Here is a 14661-nt window from a genome sequence, read left to right as displayed (position 1 = left end):
TGATTTATTTAAGATAAATTCGTTATAAATTGAAATGAAATCATAAATGTAAGATTGTACTATTTTACTTTACAAAATAAACTTTGATTTAAAAAAAAAAACTAAATGAAAAAAAAAAGTCATGTTAGGACTTGGACCAAATATGACTCTCTCTAACTTTATTCTCTAATTTTTTAGATGATAAGAAAAAATAAAAAAAAAATTCAATCCAATAGATTACATTAACTGACTCACTTTCTAAAAAAAAATACATTTGGAAATTTTTCTTTAGAAAATTTGGCTCATATCCTAATATTCATTTAGTTCATTTGATACATTTTGATTTATTTGTATTTGAAAAACGAAAAAGGGATTTAATTCATAGAGAATTATCTATAATCACCACGAATCTCTATAAGATTTATTTTATTTACTTTTAGAAAAGATAATAATATTTATTTTATTAAAGATTAGAAGAAAGTAAATAAGATATATATATATATATTATATGAGATTATAATTAGTAGTAGCACTAACTGCTTCCGATCCTTTACTTTCCCCACTCTTCCTTGGACTTCTCTCTCTCTCTCTAGTCTCACCATCATCAACCTCCAGGTTCTCTCTCTCTCTCTCTCTCTCTCTCTCTCTCTCTCTGCGCGTGTTCTTTCTTCTCTCTGTTGCATAAATCATACGTCTTTGATTTTAGATTCTACTTATGGATTGGATTTGATGTAGTAAAACAAAACAACAGCAGGCTTCATTTAGTATTATTCCTATTTTCAGCTTCACCTTTTACTCATGTATTTATTAACTTCTTTTCTTCAATCAATCTTAGTTTAATAAACAAAACCCTGTTCTTCTCTCTAGAGGTTTTAAGCTTCCTTAAGATTTCAGTTGTTTTTCATGGTGATTGATATGATAATCTTTTGGGAGATGCTTTTATTGACTTATTAACCTTCTTGGCACCTACGTTTCTATGACTCTTATGGCTGGCTATATTATTGACTTTCATTTTTAATATGCTTTCATCTTCTTGGTCAATATAAGCATGTGATTCACTATTCACTTTTCATTATCAACACCTTTTTTGCCTTCAAATTTGCAGGCTATATTGATTTGATTTTGATCCTCTTCTTCGGTTGTTGTTGTTGTTGTTGTTGTTAATGGGTGGTTGTGTTTCGACATCAAACAAGAAAATCAAGAGACATAAGTACTTTAAAAGATCTGGAAGACGACACAGGAAGATAAACTCTTTGGTCTCCATTGAGCCTGTGCTGCAACAGCCCACTGATCCTGGAGATTCACCCATTTCCAGAGGACCTGAGGTCTCTAACTTGTCTTTTCACAGCTCACAATGGAATCGGCCACCTCCAATGGAAGGTAACCCTTTTATTTATTGTATAAGATAGATGAACCAGGTGATTTGACATAGTAAAAGATGCTTAATATGGGTTAATGGAGTAAAGTCAATTATTAAATGGTTCGTCGAAAACTTTGGTGTTGATAAAAATGTGGTTTGAATTTGCAGGATTATGCCAAGATGAAGCATGGTTTGATTCTTGCAGCTTCTTTGAATCCGATTCAGAAGATGAATTCATCGGTATACATAGTGGTATGTATGTGGCTTAGGTGGTGTTACTTATGTTTGTTCAGTCAAAAACCGATCATTTCAGTTTCAACATTTTGTATGTACAGGTCCTAGGATTGGATTCATTTCATATTCACCAATTGAGAGGCCAACTCCAGGATGCTGGAGTCCAGTAGCACCTTCTATCTTCAAGCTCAGGGGAGCAGATTATTTCAGGTCTTATATCTCATCAATTAGATTATTTTTTTCAGTAACACCACCTATTGATATAATAAGAACCTGCAGGGAAAAAAAGAAGTATCCTGCTCCTGATTACAGCCCTTACACTCCAATTGGAATCGACATGTTCTCGTGTTCACAAAAGATAAATCATATAGCTCAACACCTCGAACTTCAAAATGTCAAAGCTCACAAGAATGTGCCATCGTTACTGATTGTTAACATACAGGTTAGTTATCAAATAAATGCATTCAGATTTGCTTCTTTTAACTAATTTGATCATTGATGATTGTTAACAGCTGCCTTCTTATCCTGCCACATTCCTTGGCGATAATGATGGAGAGGGTATAAGCCTTGTATTGTATTTCAGAATCTCAGATAACTTTGACAAAGAGATTTCTCCCCAATACCAAGAACATATCAAGGTATAACACAAAATCAATATTTTTTACACTTGCAGCTGCGTTTGATTGTTGTATTTTGATTTTCAATAGAGTTTGGTTGAAGATGACTCAGAAATAGTTAAGGGATTCGCTAGAGAATCTTCCACCCCGTTTAGAGAAAGACTGAAAATCATGGTTGGTGTTGTTAATCCAGAAGACCTTCGGCTAGGTTCTACAGAGAAGAAGCTATTGCATGCTTATAACAATAAGCCAGTGCTTTCACGTCCCCAGCATAGTTTCTACAATGTAAGTTTTTTACTTGGTTATTTTTTTTTATATAACTTTTGCTTATACCTTAGTTGTTTTGGCTCTTTTTCTATTTAGGGATCTAACTACTTTGAGATAGACCTGGATATACATCGGTTTAGTTATATCTCACGTAGAGGCCTCGACGCATTCAGGGACCGGTTAAAACATGGGATTCTCGACCTTGCATTGACCATTCAGGTAAACAAAAATTTGAGTAAAAATCGAATCCCATTTTCCATTGATGAGATAAATTAACTGAAAACATTTTGAACTTGTCAGGCACAGAAACAAGAGGAGCTACCAGAGAAGGTTTTATGTTGTGTTCGGCTTCATAAGATTGATTTTGTAAATCATGGCCAAATACCTAGAATTTTTGCATAGTAGAATGCCATTTATTTAAAAAAAATGAGCCCAACTTTGTATACTTTTAAATCTTTATTTTATATAGTATTGGAATATGGTTTATTCCTAATAAAATTATTCCTTTGTTTGGTGGTGGACTGGTGGTTTTATACTTTTAATTATATGAGACTTATACTTAGACTTATGTTAGGTGAGTTATTTGAGATTATTTTTAAATAACCAAATGTCAAATTAAGTATTTATATATTTAATATCTCTTTACTTAAATAACTTAAATTTTTATTAACCTACCACAAATAAAATTATTTAAAATAATATTTTGGTTATTCAAATAATTTTATATCAAATAAGGCTGGAGCTAAGGGTGACTTTTCAAATGAATTTGAATTGACAATCCAATCCAAATTGAAAACACATGTAGGGTAAAATAATTGAATTAATAATATTTGCATTCAAAATATAAATTAATATTATGATTAATGAAGAAATTTGATAAATATATGATTATGTTATTATTTAATAAAAAAAATGTTATTATATTATTGTTTTTTATTTAAATTATTATTTTAAATTTAATTGAAAATCAATCAAATATCTCTCTTCAATATGAACATACCTACCAATATCCATCCACCGGATAATGCATTTATCGTCCATCCTCTCTAAATAAAATAAAATTTGTGTATGTTAAAATTATGAAATAATATTTTTATATAATATATTATAAAATATTACACATTCTTATTATAAAAAAAAAACTTAAGAGTTTTATAAAGAAAACTAATAATATTATTGATATTCTATATTTAATTTGGATCTTTAAAGCCCTGATATTTGTTAGAATCTATTTGTCCCAAAAATAGATCTTTAGCATTTTCAGATAAGGGGTATCTTATCTTCTTTTTTTTAAAGTCATTTCTGGGGTACAGTGAGGGAAGAACATTTCAAGTAGTTATAGAGCTTTTGGAATACTCTACACAAATATTATCACGATTAACTACTCCTCAAATCAGGAAAATGTCGTCTCAAACCGAACCATTCTGTCCACATACAAAGAAAGCATCTTAGATGTAAGAAAAATAAACAAACTGTTATATGATGATTACATGATAAGAATATTTCATTTTCCAAATGAATAAAAAAAAATTGAACAAATATAAAGTTACATCACCAAATGGTATATATGATAATATAAATTACAAGTATAACCCCACCCTCACAAAAAAAAAAAAATACCCTCACAAAAAAAATAAATAAATATTTCAACAAGTTAGCTTTAGATACAAACAAAACAAATTTCCTTTTCAAATCCAGTCAAATAAAAGATGAATTGACTATTTTTTTTTTTTTTTTTTGTTGATGTTGTTTTTGGTTATAGTAATGCAGAAAGTGCAACAGACCAAACGTTATAGGCGCTCCTCTTTGAACTGTAAAACAGCCACTTGTTGTTGCTGCTGTGAGTTTATTCTCATGATATTATTATTGTGCTGATTGCTGTTTCTAGCTGCGGGTACATCGTGATTGTGTTTACCCTCGTATGCAGTTATCACAGCTTTTCGATCGCTTGGTGCTCTCTCCACATGCTTTCGAACCTTACATCCATCGCTTGTACATTTATAGTAACTCCTGTCTCAATATCATAACACATATAATCCAAACCACTACTACTATTACTAATATTTCAATTGTATATAGAAATTTCATATTTACCTCGGATAAAGATTTCCTTTCACTACTTTCTGTCCATATTTACGCCACCTGAATCCATCATCCAATAGATCGACTTCACTAATCGTCTGCACAATTATTCTTGGTTCTGTAACTGTTCTCTGAGATCCACTACTTGATTCAATCCCATCTTCCAATCTCCTGCAAAACCACATTTTCATCAACCCCCATATCAAATATCCATCTAATTTAATTACCATATATGATATATACCTTCTCTTGCCATCAGGATCTTGATCGTCATCAACAACATCATCATCATCTTCTTGATGATCATGTGTAACTTGACTAGAAGTACTAGTCCCATTTGTGTTGTCTTTCCCGCGTTTATTAACTTGAGGCGATGGCTGGTGATGGTTGTGTTGTCCTTTGTATATAATTTCTGTTATTTGACCGTCGTGAGATCTTTCCACTTTTTTCTTCACTGGACAATTTGGATGTGTGCATTTGTAATAGCTTCTTGGATATTCGCTTCCTTTCACTTGCTTTTGCCCGTATTTACGCCAATTGTATCCGTCTAAAGCTGGCTTGTCTACTACAATATTGAAGGAAGGTGGCTGTAATCTTTGACCAGAAGAATCCTCTTTCGTATTTCTACGCACTTCATATTTCTGTTGATCATGAGGCTCATGTGCAGATTGAGATATGCCTGTGACTGCCAAAGCCTGTTGATGATTATGATGATGATGATGGTGAGGAATTCCATATTGTCCCTAATATTTTACAACAGCAAATTCATTTTCAATTCGAAAGGAAAACAGCTGAATATATGGAAATTTGAACTAGAAACTAGATCAAAAGTTATCCAATGAAGAAGAAAGAGTACCTGCTGAGTGGCGGAGAACCATCCGGAGGGATCGAACAAGCTTCCAGGACTTAGACCTGGAGGTATTGTGAAAAGAGGCGGCTGAGCAACCATTAAACCTGAAGGTCTACTCTGTTTAAACTGAAAATCGTTACTACCGCCTCCTCCTCCGTGGCGGCGTGTATCGTTATTATGAATTGAGTCCGTTGTTGCTGCGGAGGGGGAAAGCATAGCTCCGGTGAGAAGTTGAGAGAAAGAGCGGAAATCGGAATCCGGATCATTATCGGAGAAGAAATTGGAGAGGAGCGTCATCGGACCAGGACTGATCATGGAACCGGAGGTGAAGAGACTTTCTATGGAACTACGAGGAGGAAGTGTAACCGTAGGAAGAGCAGGAGTAGACGATGAAGTGGATCCTTCCTTATCAGCCATTGAAGGCAACAAATAAATAAAAATTAGCGAAGCAGCGCGTTCATGAATTCGTAGAATCGTCGGAGATGAACTGCTCTGGTTCGCCGGTCGCCGGCGATGTGAAAATGGAGATATGAAAATGAACAAGGCTACCGTCTGCTCGTAAACTGATCATGTAACTACCATTTGCTTCTCTCTCTCTCTCTCTCACAAGTGGCCCACGATGTCAACGTGTTTTACATATAACTAACCGTTTTTATTCCAAGCTGTCTTTGCTTCTTTCTCAACAAAATATATATTCAGAATTAATAGCTGTTATTATTTTATTACTGTTTTTTTAGTTTAATAATTTTTATTTTTTTATACATAATAATTAAAATAATCTTTTGAGATAGAGATGACGTTGCCTTCTTACCACAATCAAAACGTCATGTTATGTGTTAGAAATCAAAATCACGAATGAATTCGATGTCGTGTCGTGTTTGTTCGACGGGATAAAAATGTTGTCTAAAAAAATTAATAATAACGTTCAACAGATACTTTTTTTATTATTGAAATTATTAATTAAAAATGTCGAATTAATATTTTTTTTTATAAATTTAGTAAATTAATATTTTGAATTTTAAAAGTTAAAATATCATATTAATATTTTTTTCTTTTAATTTATAAAGTTAACAAGTTTTCTTAACCCGAATCGAACCATAAATACTTAAAATATCTTAATAACATGTGTCAAATAAATATCTTAATAATATGGAATAATATATAGTTAAAAATGATTAAAATCAAGAGTGACTTACTAAGTGCATCATGTAACTTAATTTTATCCATGGTATGGATTGGGCTAAGAACAATCTCAATTTAAATGATTTGTGAATGAACATTGAGTCTTATATAAATAATGTTTTTATTATTTTCTTTTTTAATTATAAGAATTAAAATAAAATTATAAATAATTTATGTGAAATTAAAATTATAATGACAATTTAAATTCAAATTTTATTTGTGAAAAAGGACCCTAAGTAATTAATAATAATAAAATAAGATTTTTGTCACTTGAATTATTTTAATTTTTCTTAATTTGATTATAGTTATCTCAGGTTCTTTATAATTAAAAGTGTCTCAATTTAAAATAATAATAATATTTATTTATTGTGTAATGAGATAGTTTTTAATATATTAAGCAATTCATAAATTTATTAAGAAATACTCAAGATGCCAATAAAGTAATTGTTAATTAGCTATTACAAATTTGCAATGACTAATTCAGTTTAAACATAATGGATGATATATATAATGATATCAACCCTTGACATTCCTTAATATTAAATAAAGCCTTAAACAAAATAAATAATAATTTTAGCTGTTGGGAATTTATTTGGGTTTATAACCAAATTAATAAACGGCCTTTATAGGGCTGTAGGTACTAGATATTATTAATATTTGTCAACCAACTATTTCTCCCACTTGGTGGCAATGAGTAAAGTCTCTTAATCCCTTATTTGGATTTTATATTAATATATAAGTCATCATACTTTAATATTAATATATATAAGTCATATTAATATTAGAAATTTAATCCCAGTAATATTGGTAGATTGACTATTTTTACTATAGAATATGAGTATAAATATGAGTAGGGATAACAAAAAAAATACACCACGATAATCGAGTCGATCTAAACCGACTAGTGTGAGTCGGAAAACTCGAAGACGTTGATTAAGTATCAGAATGGAGATGGTATTTTTTTGTCCCGGATACATAAAATTACATTAATATATGTATATTATAACTTTGAATTTAAAAATAATGACAACCTAATCCAATCCTAGTGTCGGACCTGAGATTTCGAGGTCTAAGGCGAACACAAAACTTGGTGCCCTCAAAGCTTAATATTCATACATATATTTTTTATCGATTTAAATATAATAATATTTGTAACATTAATTCTAGAAATAAAATATCATCAAAACAATATGTCATAAATAAATACTAAAAAACACAAAGAAGATCCAAACAAAATATAAAATTAATGTTCCGAACTAGTACATAGTCACTTGCAAAATAGGTTCAATTCCCATTTCAATTGCAATATGTTCGGCTTCAACCAAGGCTTGATTAAATTCAGATTCTCTAAACTCTTGGAGAAAAGAAATAAGCCCCTTTAACTGTCCGATAGCAACATCAATATCCATTTTTTATGATTGGAGAAACTTACTGACAATGTTAATCTCATCAAACCAAAATCTCACCGAAATCGGAGGAAGAACTCTAGTGGGCAGTGGCGCAGTGCCGAGAAACAAGGCTGGAACGAGCGAAAAAGGCCCAAGAGCTCGGGGAAGGAGATGACCGAGTTTTCTGCTCCGATTCCGGCAAGTTGGAGGATCAACGAAGGGTTTGGGGGAAGTGTTTCTTTTTCCAGAATGCTTGTTCTTATTTTTTTTCTTGATTTTGTTGATAAATGGAAATCGTGCGATACTTTTCTCGATACTGTTTTTTTTTTTTTTGGATACAAATTAAGTTAGAGCTTATCATTGATAGGTTATCAATTATTATTTATGGGCTTTTAAAAATAAGCTCATGAACATATTATTATAAAAAAAAATTTAAAGATTTTGGTGCCCCAAAAATATTTGGGCTTAAGACAATTGTCTCACTTATTACACAGTAGGTCCGGGCTAGCAGGCCTGCTAGCCTGCATAAGTTACCAGAAACATTAACTCTGTTTGAAAACGATTATGAAGTCGAGTTGGAATTGTATTGAATATCTGAGAAATCGATAAATATTTTTAATTGCATTTCTGAAATAATTTTTAGGTATATTTATAGTTATATTTGATAAGAACAAATGTAAATGAAACTGGTTTTAATTTATCAATTTTAATTTTATTTTATAAGTTTAGTTGATATGCATAATTGTATATTAGTTTATATTTTTAAAATATATTTTTAAATAATTATTATTTAATATACTCATACCATAATGATAATAAATATATAGACTCGTTCTAATAGGTGTTTGTCGACCAGAACAAAATTTTGTTATTATCACTCACATAAAATTTAAATTATTAATCAAAATATTAAAATATTTATTATTTTTGTAGGATCAAAATAAGATAATAAAAAAATTAAATAATATTATAATATTTATGACCAAAATAATAATAATATGAAATTAAACAATCAAATTTATTTTAATAATTAAAATTTGATCAATTATAACAATTTTCAATGACCAATTTAAAAAAAAATAATAAAACATAGAAATATACTCAAAATCAAAAAAACCACTAGTCTATAAGAATAATGAAAAAAAATAAATAAAGAGAACTTTTATCAATTACTTCGGTCAACCAACATATTTCATATTATTTAACTATTTCCTATTTAATAATTTTTATCAACTCATTTTGATCAACTAACATATTTCATATTATTCTATCATCTCCTATTTCGAACTCAATTATCTCCTATTTATCGACCTTTATCAACTCAATTTCGTCAAACAACAATACTATTATCACTCATTTACGAACTCATTTCCGTCAACTAACATATTTTTTATTCACTTTTTATAATTATTACAACCATCCAATATCTTTATTATGTATATTAAACACTTAATCATTAAGTATAATTGATATTACTAACAATTCTATATAAAATGTTATATATATATATATAATTATTAAAAATATATATATATATATAAAATAAATTATATAAACGAATTTAAAATATTATTAATTTAGTTGTTTAAAATGTTGGAATTATATTATTAGAAATGTTATACTTCCTTCAATTGTGAATTTGAGTTTATTGTAAGATTGCAAGTTTGAAACTTGTGTATAATACAAATTTTATTTAATTTTTCAAGTTTATGGGCGGACATGTCAACCCACGACTCGACCTAAATATCCATTTACTCTCAGATACATATTCAAGTTAACCACAACTCTCTAACCTTCAATCCGAATACTTTAAAAATTAAGTATTATTATATATATATCAAAATTTTTGTATGTTTCTCTTTTTACCTACTTAACAAACTAGTTTTTAATTTGATCAAAAATAATTCAAATATTTGATGAACAATCATGTATAAATTCTGGGATTCGGGGGCAGATTACCACTCTATGAGTGAATTTCATAGACTTAAACAAAGGTGGGATCATACCATGTACCAATGTTTGATAAAACAGTTCATAAATGAACTAATGGGGAGATAAAATTAAGAAGCATTTAAGTTTGAATCTTCAATTCTTCTTTCTCCATCATCATCTTTGTGTTTGATATTGGTTTCTACTACTTCTTCTTCTTCCTCTTGAAATTCAGACTTCACACGACGAACAGGAATGGTTACCGAGTAAATAGTCCCTAAGGAACCATCGGTGGAGACATTAAGCTGAACTTTGTCTTGTGATTCAATGACTACGAAATCTGATAAAGCATTCACAACATTGTTCACTATCTTCTGTTTCGCTTCCTCACTAACCGCGCATCTATCTGAGAATAATATCATCTTTAAACGCTGCTTAGCAATTTTTGCGTTTGATTTTCTCATACTTCTTTGTGTCGTAGTAGTAGTAGTAGTAGGAAATACTATCTTCCAGGCTAAACTCAGTCTGTCCAAGAATTTCATGTTTACAACAGCACTAAGAAGAAATCTCTCATTAGATTCATCTTCATCTTCATCATCATCATCATCATCATTGTTGTGTGTGAAATGATCATATTTAGCAAATTGAGCATATGATGGGCGTTTGGGATTACAATGACAGTTAATTAACTCACTTGAACACCATTTGAGTAAAACTCTACCTGCAACAAAATCCACCTTTATGCAGCAGAAGAAGAAGAATGTAATCAAATTAGAATCACAAAACTCATCAATCGAACAATTGAAATCACAAATCCGTTTCCAAATGGACAGTTCATCAGAAATCAACCGTGATAGAGAAGAAAAATAGATATAATACCCGACCACGTGAAGGCGAAGGAGGAAATGAGCTCCGAACAGATCGATATGATCCGAATGTTGCAGAGACGACGGTCAGATCTCCTCCAGAAGCAATACCTGCCATTTGATTAATTTATCTTCTTTCTCGATCTCTTTCAGGCGTCACTCTTCACTGTTGAATTATTAGGGTTTGTTCGTGTGTTGACCTAACCAGCGTTTCAGACAGTGTTTCTCAATTACATAAAAGAAGTTAAATTATATTTATAAAATTGTTTTTAACAGAGACAAATAAACACATTATTAGTAAAGTATATCAAATCTATAAATCTACATATTACATGTAATTTTTATTTTATTTTTAAATGTTTTGTGTGAAGACACATTTAAAAAAGTTTAAACTTGATACAAAATGATACTAATAAATTTTTTATAAAAATTAAACTAATAATATCCCAATTCACCCATTACTCTAACTATTTTATTTATTTATTATTATTATTTTTTAAAATAATTTGTGAAAACTCGAATAAATGATTATGAAGATATAAGTAAGGGCGTTCAATATTTGGTCTGAACCGAATATCCGACCGAATTCGAATTTCATTTTCGGTTTTCGAATCGAATTTCAAACCAATTCGAATTCAAATACGGTTTTCGAATTGGTTTTCGAGTTTGGGTTTCAACTCGAAAAAAAAAACAAAAACCGAATTCATTTTTTTATTATTTATTCTTCAAACTTAGCTTAAGAAAAAGTTTTAAATAATCAAATTAAAATATTTTGAAGTCAATATTTAATAATAAAAAAATGATAACAAAAACACCAGTGGTCTAGTGGTGGAATATTACCCTGCCACGGTACAGACTCGGGTTCAATTCTCGGTCGGTTTGAATTCGAATTATTCAAAATTCAAACCGAATATCGAATTCGGTTCGGTTTCATTAAAATTTATTCGAATTCGGTTCGGTTTTCGAATTGGCTAAAAAAAATAAAAATTCGAATTAACCGAACCGAGGAACTCGAATAACCCGAAAGCCGAACCGATGAACACCCCTAGATATAAGTTGATATGATTTACTACACTAATATAGGAGTATGTACGGTTTGATTAATTCAGTTTATATAATCGATTTTTCTTATCTTCTTAATATTGAATAATTAGGTGAGAGTGATTTATAGATATTTGTTTAGATTTGTTTTAAATAAATTAATATTATTTAATTTTAATTAAAATTATTCTTATTTAATTTTTTATTACATTTTTAATTTATTAAAGATATTATTTACTAAAATAATCAAAACAAAACATTTTTCTTTTACTGAAATAAGTTTTTTTTATTTTATTTTGTTTATAGTTTATACCCTATTTATAATTTTGAAATCTACCCTTGAACTCTTTTTATTTTTTAAATTCCGAATCAATGTTTAACGGAAAAACAAGAAGAGAAACCCGTGTGTGGAGCCGTGAGATATTATTTGAGGGAGAGAAAAAGAGCCGTCATTGAATGGGGGGAAGATGGAAGCCTTTTCGCAACCTCGCTCGCTTCGCCGCCGCCGGCAAATCCGGTTTTACTCCGACGACTTTCCCTTTATTTCATCCTTCTCCGACGACGTCCGCTAAACAACGTTTTTGTTTAAGTCAATTTTCATCAATTCCTTCTGCCGCCGCCACCATATATGCCGACGAATCAGATTCTAGGTTTCTTGATTTTGATACAAGGGTTCAGACCCAAGATGAGGAAGCCGCCGAGACTTTGAAAATACCCATTAAAGCTTACTTTCCTTGCACAAGGTTTATACTTTTACCTTCTTTAGATTTACCCAAATTTCTGTTTCTTTGTTTATCCAGCTCAAATTGAACAATCTCAAAGTATATGGGTATGAAAGGGATGAAAGATCATCTTGATTTCTTATGTTTATGTTTGTATTTCTGTCATGGTTTTGTCAGTATTAACTTGAAGAGCTTGCAAGCAGAGAATTCAAGCAATGTTGTTCCAGCTAGTTTTCGATCATCGAATCATATTGCTCTCAGATTTGGCAAATTTCCATTAAATGTTAAGACCAAGACAAACCCTCTTCTTTAAATCTTAATTATAAGTTTTTGCTTGTTGAATTTTTATCTTTTTTCAGTGTCTTGGGTTAGAAAACAATAACATAAGTTGCTCAATCTATATGGTGGTGTTTCAATATGGTTCAATTATCATGTTCAATGTCGAGGATCATGAAGTCGAATGTTATCTCAACGTTGTTAGAAGACACAGTTCGGGCTTGTTACCTGAAATGAAGAAAGATGGTAAAGCTGAATTTCATATCAATTTTGAAAAAGTTAATGAAGTTTTGAATCTAATTGATGTTTTTAACAGATTATATGGTGAAAGAGAAGCCGAAGTTGACAGCAGACATGAAAGGCGGTTCAGATCATATTATTTTAAGAAGCCTGGATATTGATAGCGTTCGAATAATTGGCAGTGTTCTTGGCCAGAGTATTGCCCTTGATTATTTTGTATCACAGGTATAAGACATGAACTGTTAAACTTTTCAAATGGAGAAAGCTTTATAGTAAGTCCTCTGTTTTCATAGGTTGATGGTATTCTTGAAGAATTCACAGACATTAATCGGGTTATGGAAAAAACGGGTACTTTTGTTATGGATCGAAGAAAGTTGTTTCAGCTTATGGGAAAGGCTAATTCTAGTTTGGCCGATGTCATTCTCAAAGTAGGACTTTTCGAAAGGTGATGCATCTTATCTAACTATTTGTTTTTCTTAGTCTTGTTAGAATAGTTAAAGAAACTTGATTATTATTTAGGTCAGAAATTGCTTGGAGGGATGCGAAATACGCTGAGATATATGAGTACCTTCGAGAAGAGTATGAGATCACACAACGTTTTGGAAACCTAAATTATAAATTGAAGTTCGTCGAGGTTTGTTTGTTGGATTGTTTTATCTTCTGAAATGTTAGTTAATAAGGTTAGTGCTTACTGTAATTTTTATTATTTGCAGCATAATATTCACTTTCTGCAAGAAATTCTTCAAAATAGGAGGTCGGATCTTCTTGAATGGTGCATTATATTCTTGTTAACAATCGAAAATGTTATTTCGGTATACGAGATAGTTCGCGAATCAACCTCTGGTTCGGTGTGACCACAACTGTGGAGTTTACTAACAATTTATATGGATTTTTATTAATGTTATAGCATTTCTAACTGTAATTCTTTTCAAATTATAATATTTTGGTTAGATTTTTTACATTTATTTTTGTCCTACACTTACAATTACATTATTTAGTTTACCTCTTATTGATTTATTACTTAGTGACTTTGAAAAACAAATGTATTTTAGGCCATACATTGCAATTTTTGAGAATTATTTTCTATGTGATTGTGCAAGTTTCTGGCAAAGAGTTTGAACCATTTTTCATTTTTTTCTCATTTTACGATCATTTGAGTAGACATGCGAGGCATCCATATATCTTTCAAACAGATTTATGCTGGTCATTAAAATATACAAGATTCTGGAAATCATTCCGGTCTTCAACCTGATTTTTGGGTGAATTTTGGTTTATTGTAGTCTAGATTTAAAACAAACTTTTTATTTTAACAAAAAGAAAATGGAATGATAGATGGTTTCTAGTCATTTCCGACCCAAAATGCGCTTGAAAGTTATTGTCCACAAGAATGAACGACAATGAATGGTTTGTGAACTTCAAATTTGCATATTTCCTTAATCAATCCTCTACCCAATTGAACCAGATCAACAGCCAACGATGACGAATTAGGTGATTTTGTCACGCTCAATCTCCAAATCCTTCCACATTGGTTTCTCTACGGATCCCTCTAACATTCGGAATTCGAATTCGTGACAAGTTCGACGCAATCGTGTGAAAAATGCAATAACTTGTTTTTCTTAAGCTGAGTA

General features: G+C 30.6%; 4 protein-coding genes across 4 annotated transcripts; 2 read left to right on the top strand and 2 right to left on the bottom strand.

Annotated features, from left to right (window-relative positions):
• The first annotated feature begins 663 nt into the window (after positions 1-663).
• On the top strand, positions 664-2976 carry LOC124920835. Its single transcript, XM_047461399.1, has 7 exons — positions 664-1359; positions 1508-1591; positions 1675-2015; positions 2086-2211; positions 2281-2475; positions 2554-2676; positions 2758-2976. Exons 1-7 carry the CDS (start codon positions 1143-1145, stop codon positions 2857-2859), a joined length of 1188 nt encoding a protein of 395 aa, XP_047317355.1. The 5' UTR covers positions 664-1142; the 3' UTR covers positions 2860-2976.
• A 1271-nt stretch (positions 2977-4247) lies between these two features.
• On the bottom strand, positions 4248-5865 carry LOC124923746 (probable WRKY transcription factor 3). The gene is made up of 4 exons (XM_047463714.1): positions 5396-5865; positions 4783-5282; positions 4552-4710; positions 4248-4467 (listed from the first exon to the last, which is right to left on the bottom strand). Exons 1-4 carry the CDS (start codon positions 5804-5806, stop codon positions 4248-4250), a joined length of 1290 nt encoding a protein of 429 aa, XP_047319670.1. The 5' UTR covers positions 5807-5865.
• Positions 5866-9888: 4023 nt separating this feature from the next.
• On the bottom strand, positions 9889-10983 carry LOC124922033 (cell division topological specificity factor homolog, chloroplastic-like). Its single transcript, XM_047462756.1, has 2 exons — positions 10768-10983; positions 9889-10625 (listed from the first exon to the last, which is right to left on the bottom strand). Exons 1-2 carry the CDS (start codon positions 10870-10872, stop codon positions 10020-10022), a joined length of 711 nt encoding a protein of 236 aa, XP_047318712.1. The 5' UTR covers positions 10873-10983; the 3' UTR covers positions 9889-10019.
• A 1220-nt stretch (positions 10984-12203) lies between these two features.
• Positions 12204-14087, top strand: LOC124921164 (protein RETARDED ROOT GROWTH, mitochondrial). Its single transcript, XM_047461785.1, has 7 exons — positions 12204-12538; positions 12695-12800; positions 12877-13039; positions 13110-13258; positions 13327-13478; positions 13553-13667; positions 13747-14087. The coding sequence occupies exons 1-7, from the start codon at positions 12252-12254 to the stop codon at positions 13885-13887; spliced, it is 1113 nt and encodes a 370-aa protein (XP_047317741.1). The 5' UTR covers positions 12204-12251; the 3' UTR covers positions 13888-14087.
• The last annotated feature ends 574 nt before the right edge of the window (positions 14088-14661 follow it).

Source organism: Impatiens glandulifera, chromosome 1 (assembly GCF_907164915.1).
Source record: "Impatiens glandulifera chromosome 1, dImpGla2.1, whole genome shotgun sequence".
NCBI classification, from domain to species: Eukaryota; Viridiplantae; Streptophyta; class Magnoliopsida; order Ericales; family Balsaminaceae; genus Impatiens; species Impatiens glandulifera.
Note: the sequence above shows the minus strand (reverse complement) of the source record. Positions and strands in the feature narration are given on the sequence as shown.

Excerpts from the sequence above, each read along its gene's own strand:
- LOC124920835 (XM_047461399.1), top strand. The coding sequence starts at position 1,143 with ATGGGTGGTTGTGTTTCGACATCAAACAAGAAAATCAAGAGACATAAG. Across the intron at positions 1,360-1,507 it reads TCGGCCACCTCCAATGGAAG|GATTATGCCAAGATGAAGCA; the intron begins GTAACCCTTTTA and ends TTGAATTTGCAG. Across the intron at positions 2,476-2,553 it reads CCCAGCATAGTTTCTACAAT|GGATCTAACTACTTTGAGAT; the intron begins GTAAGTTTTTTA and ends TTTTCTATTTAG.
- LOC124923746 (XM_047463714.1), bottom strand. The coding sequence starts at position 5,806 with ATGGCTGATAAGGAAGGATCCACTTCATCGTCTACTCCTGCTCTTCCT. Across the intron at positions 4,711-4,782 it reads GATCCTGATGGCAAGAGAAG|GAGATTGGAAGATGGGATTG; the intron begins GTATATATCATA and ends GTGGTTTTGCAG. Across the intron at positions 4,468-4,551 it reads AAAGGAAATCTTTATCCGAG|GAGTTACTATAAATGTACAA; the intron begins GTAAATATGAAA and ends ATATTGAGACAG.
- LOC124922033 (XM_047462756.1), bottom strand. The coding sequence starts at position 10,872 with ATGGCAGGTATTGCTTCTGGAGGAGATCTGACCGTCGTCTCTGCAACA. Across the intron at positions 10,626-10,767 it reads CTTCGCCTTCACGTGGTCGG|GTGGATTTTGTTGCAGGTAG; the intron begins GTATTATATCTA and ends TGCTGCATAAAG.
- LOC124921164 (XM_047461785.1), top strand. The coding sequence starts at position 12,252 with ATGGGGGGAAGATGGAAGCCTTTTCGCAACCTCGCTCGCTTCGCCGCC. Across the intron at positions 12,539-12,694 it reads GCTTACTTTCCTTGCACAAG|TATTAACTTGAAGAGCTTGC; the intron begins GTTTATACTTTT and ends TGGTTTTGTCAG. Across the intron at positions 13,259-13,326 it reads TTGATTATTTTGTATCACAG|GTTGATGGTATTCTTGAAGA; the intron begins GTATAAGACATG and ends CTGTTTTCATAG.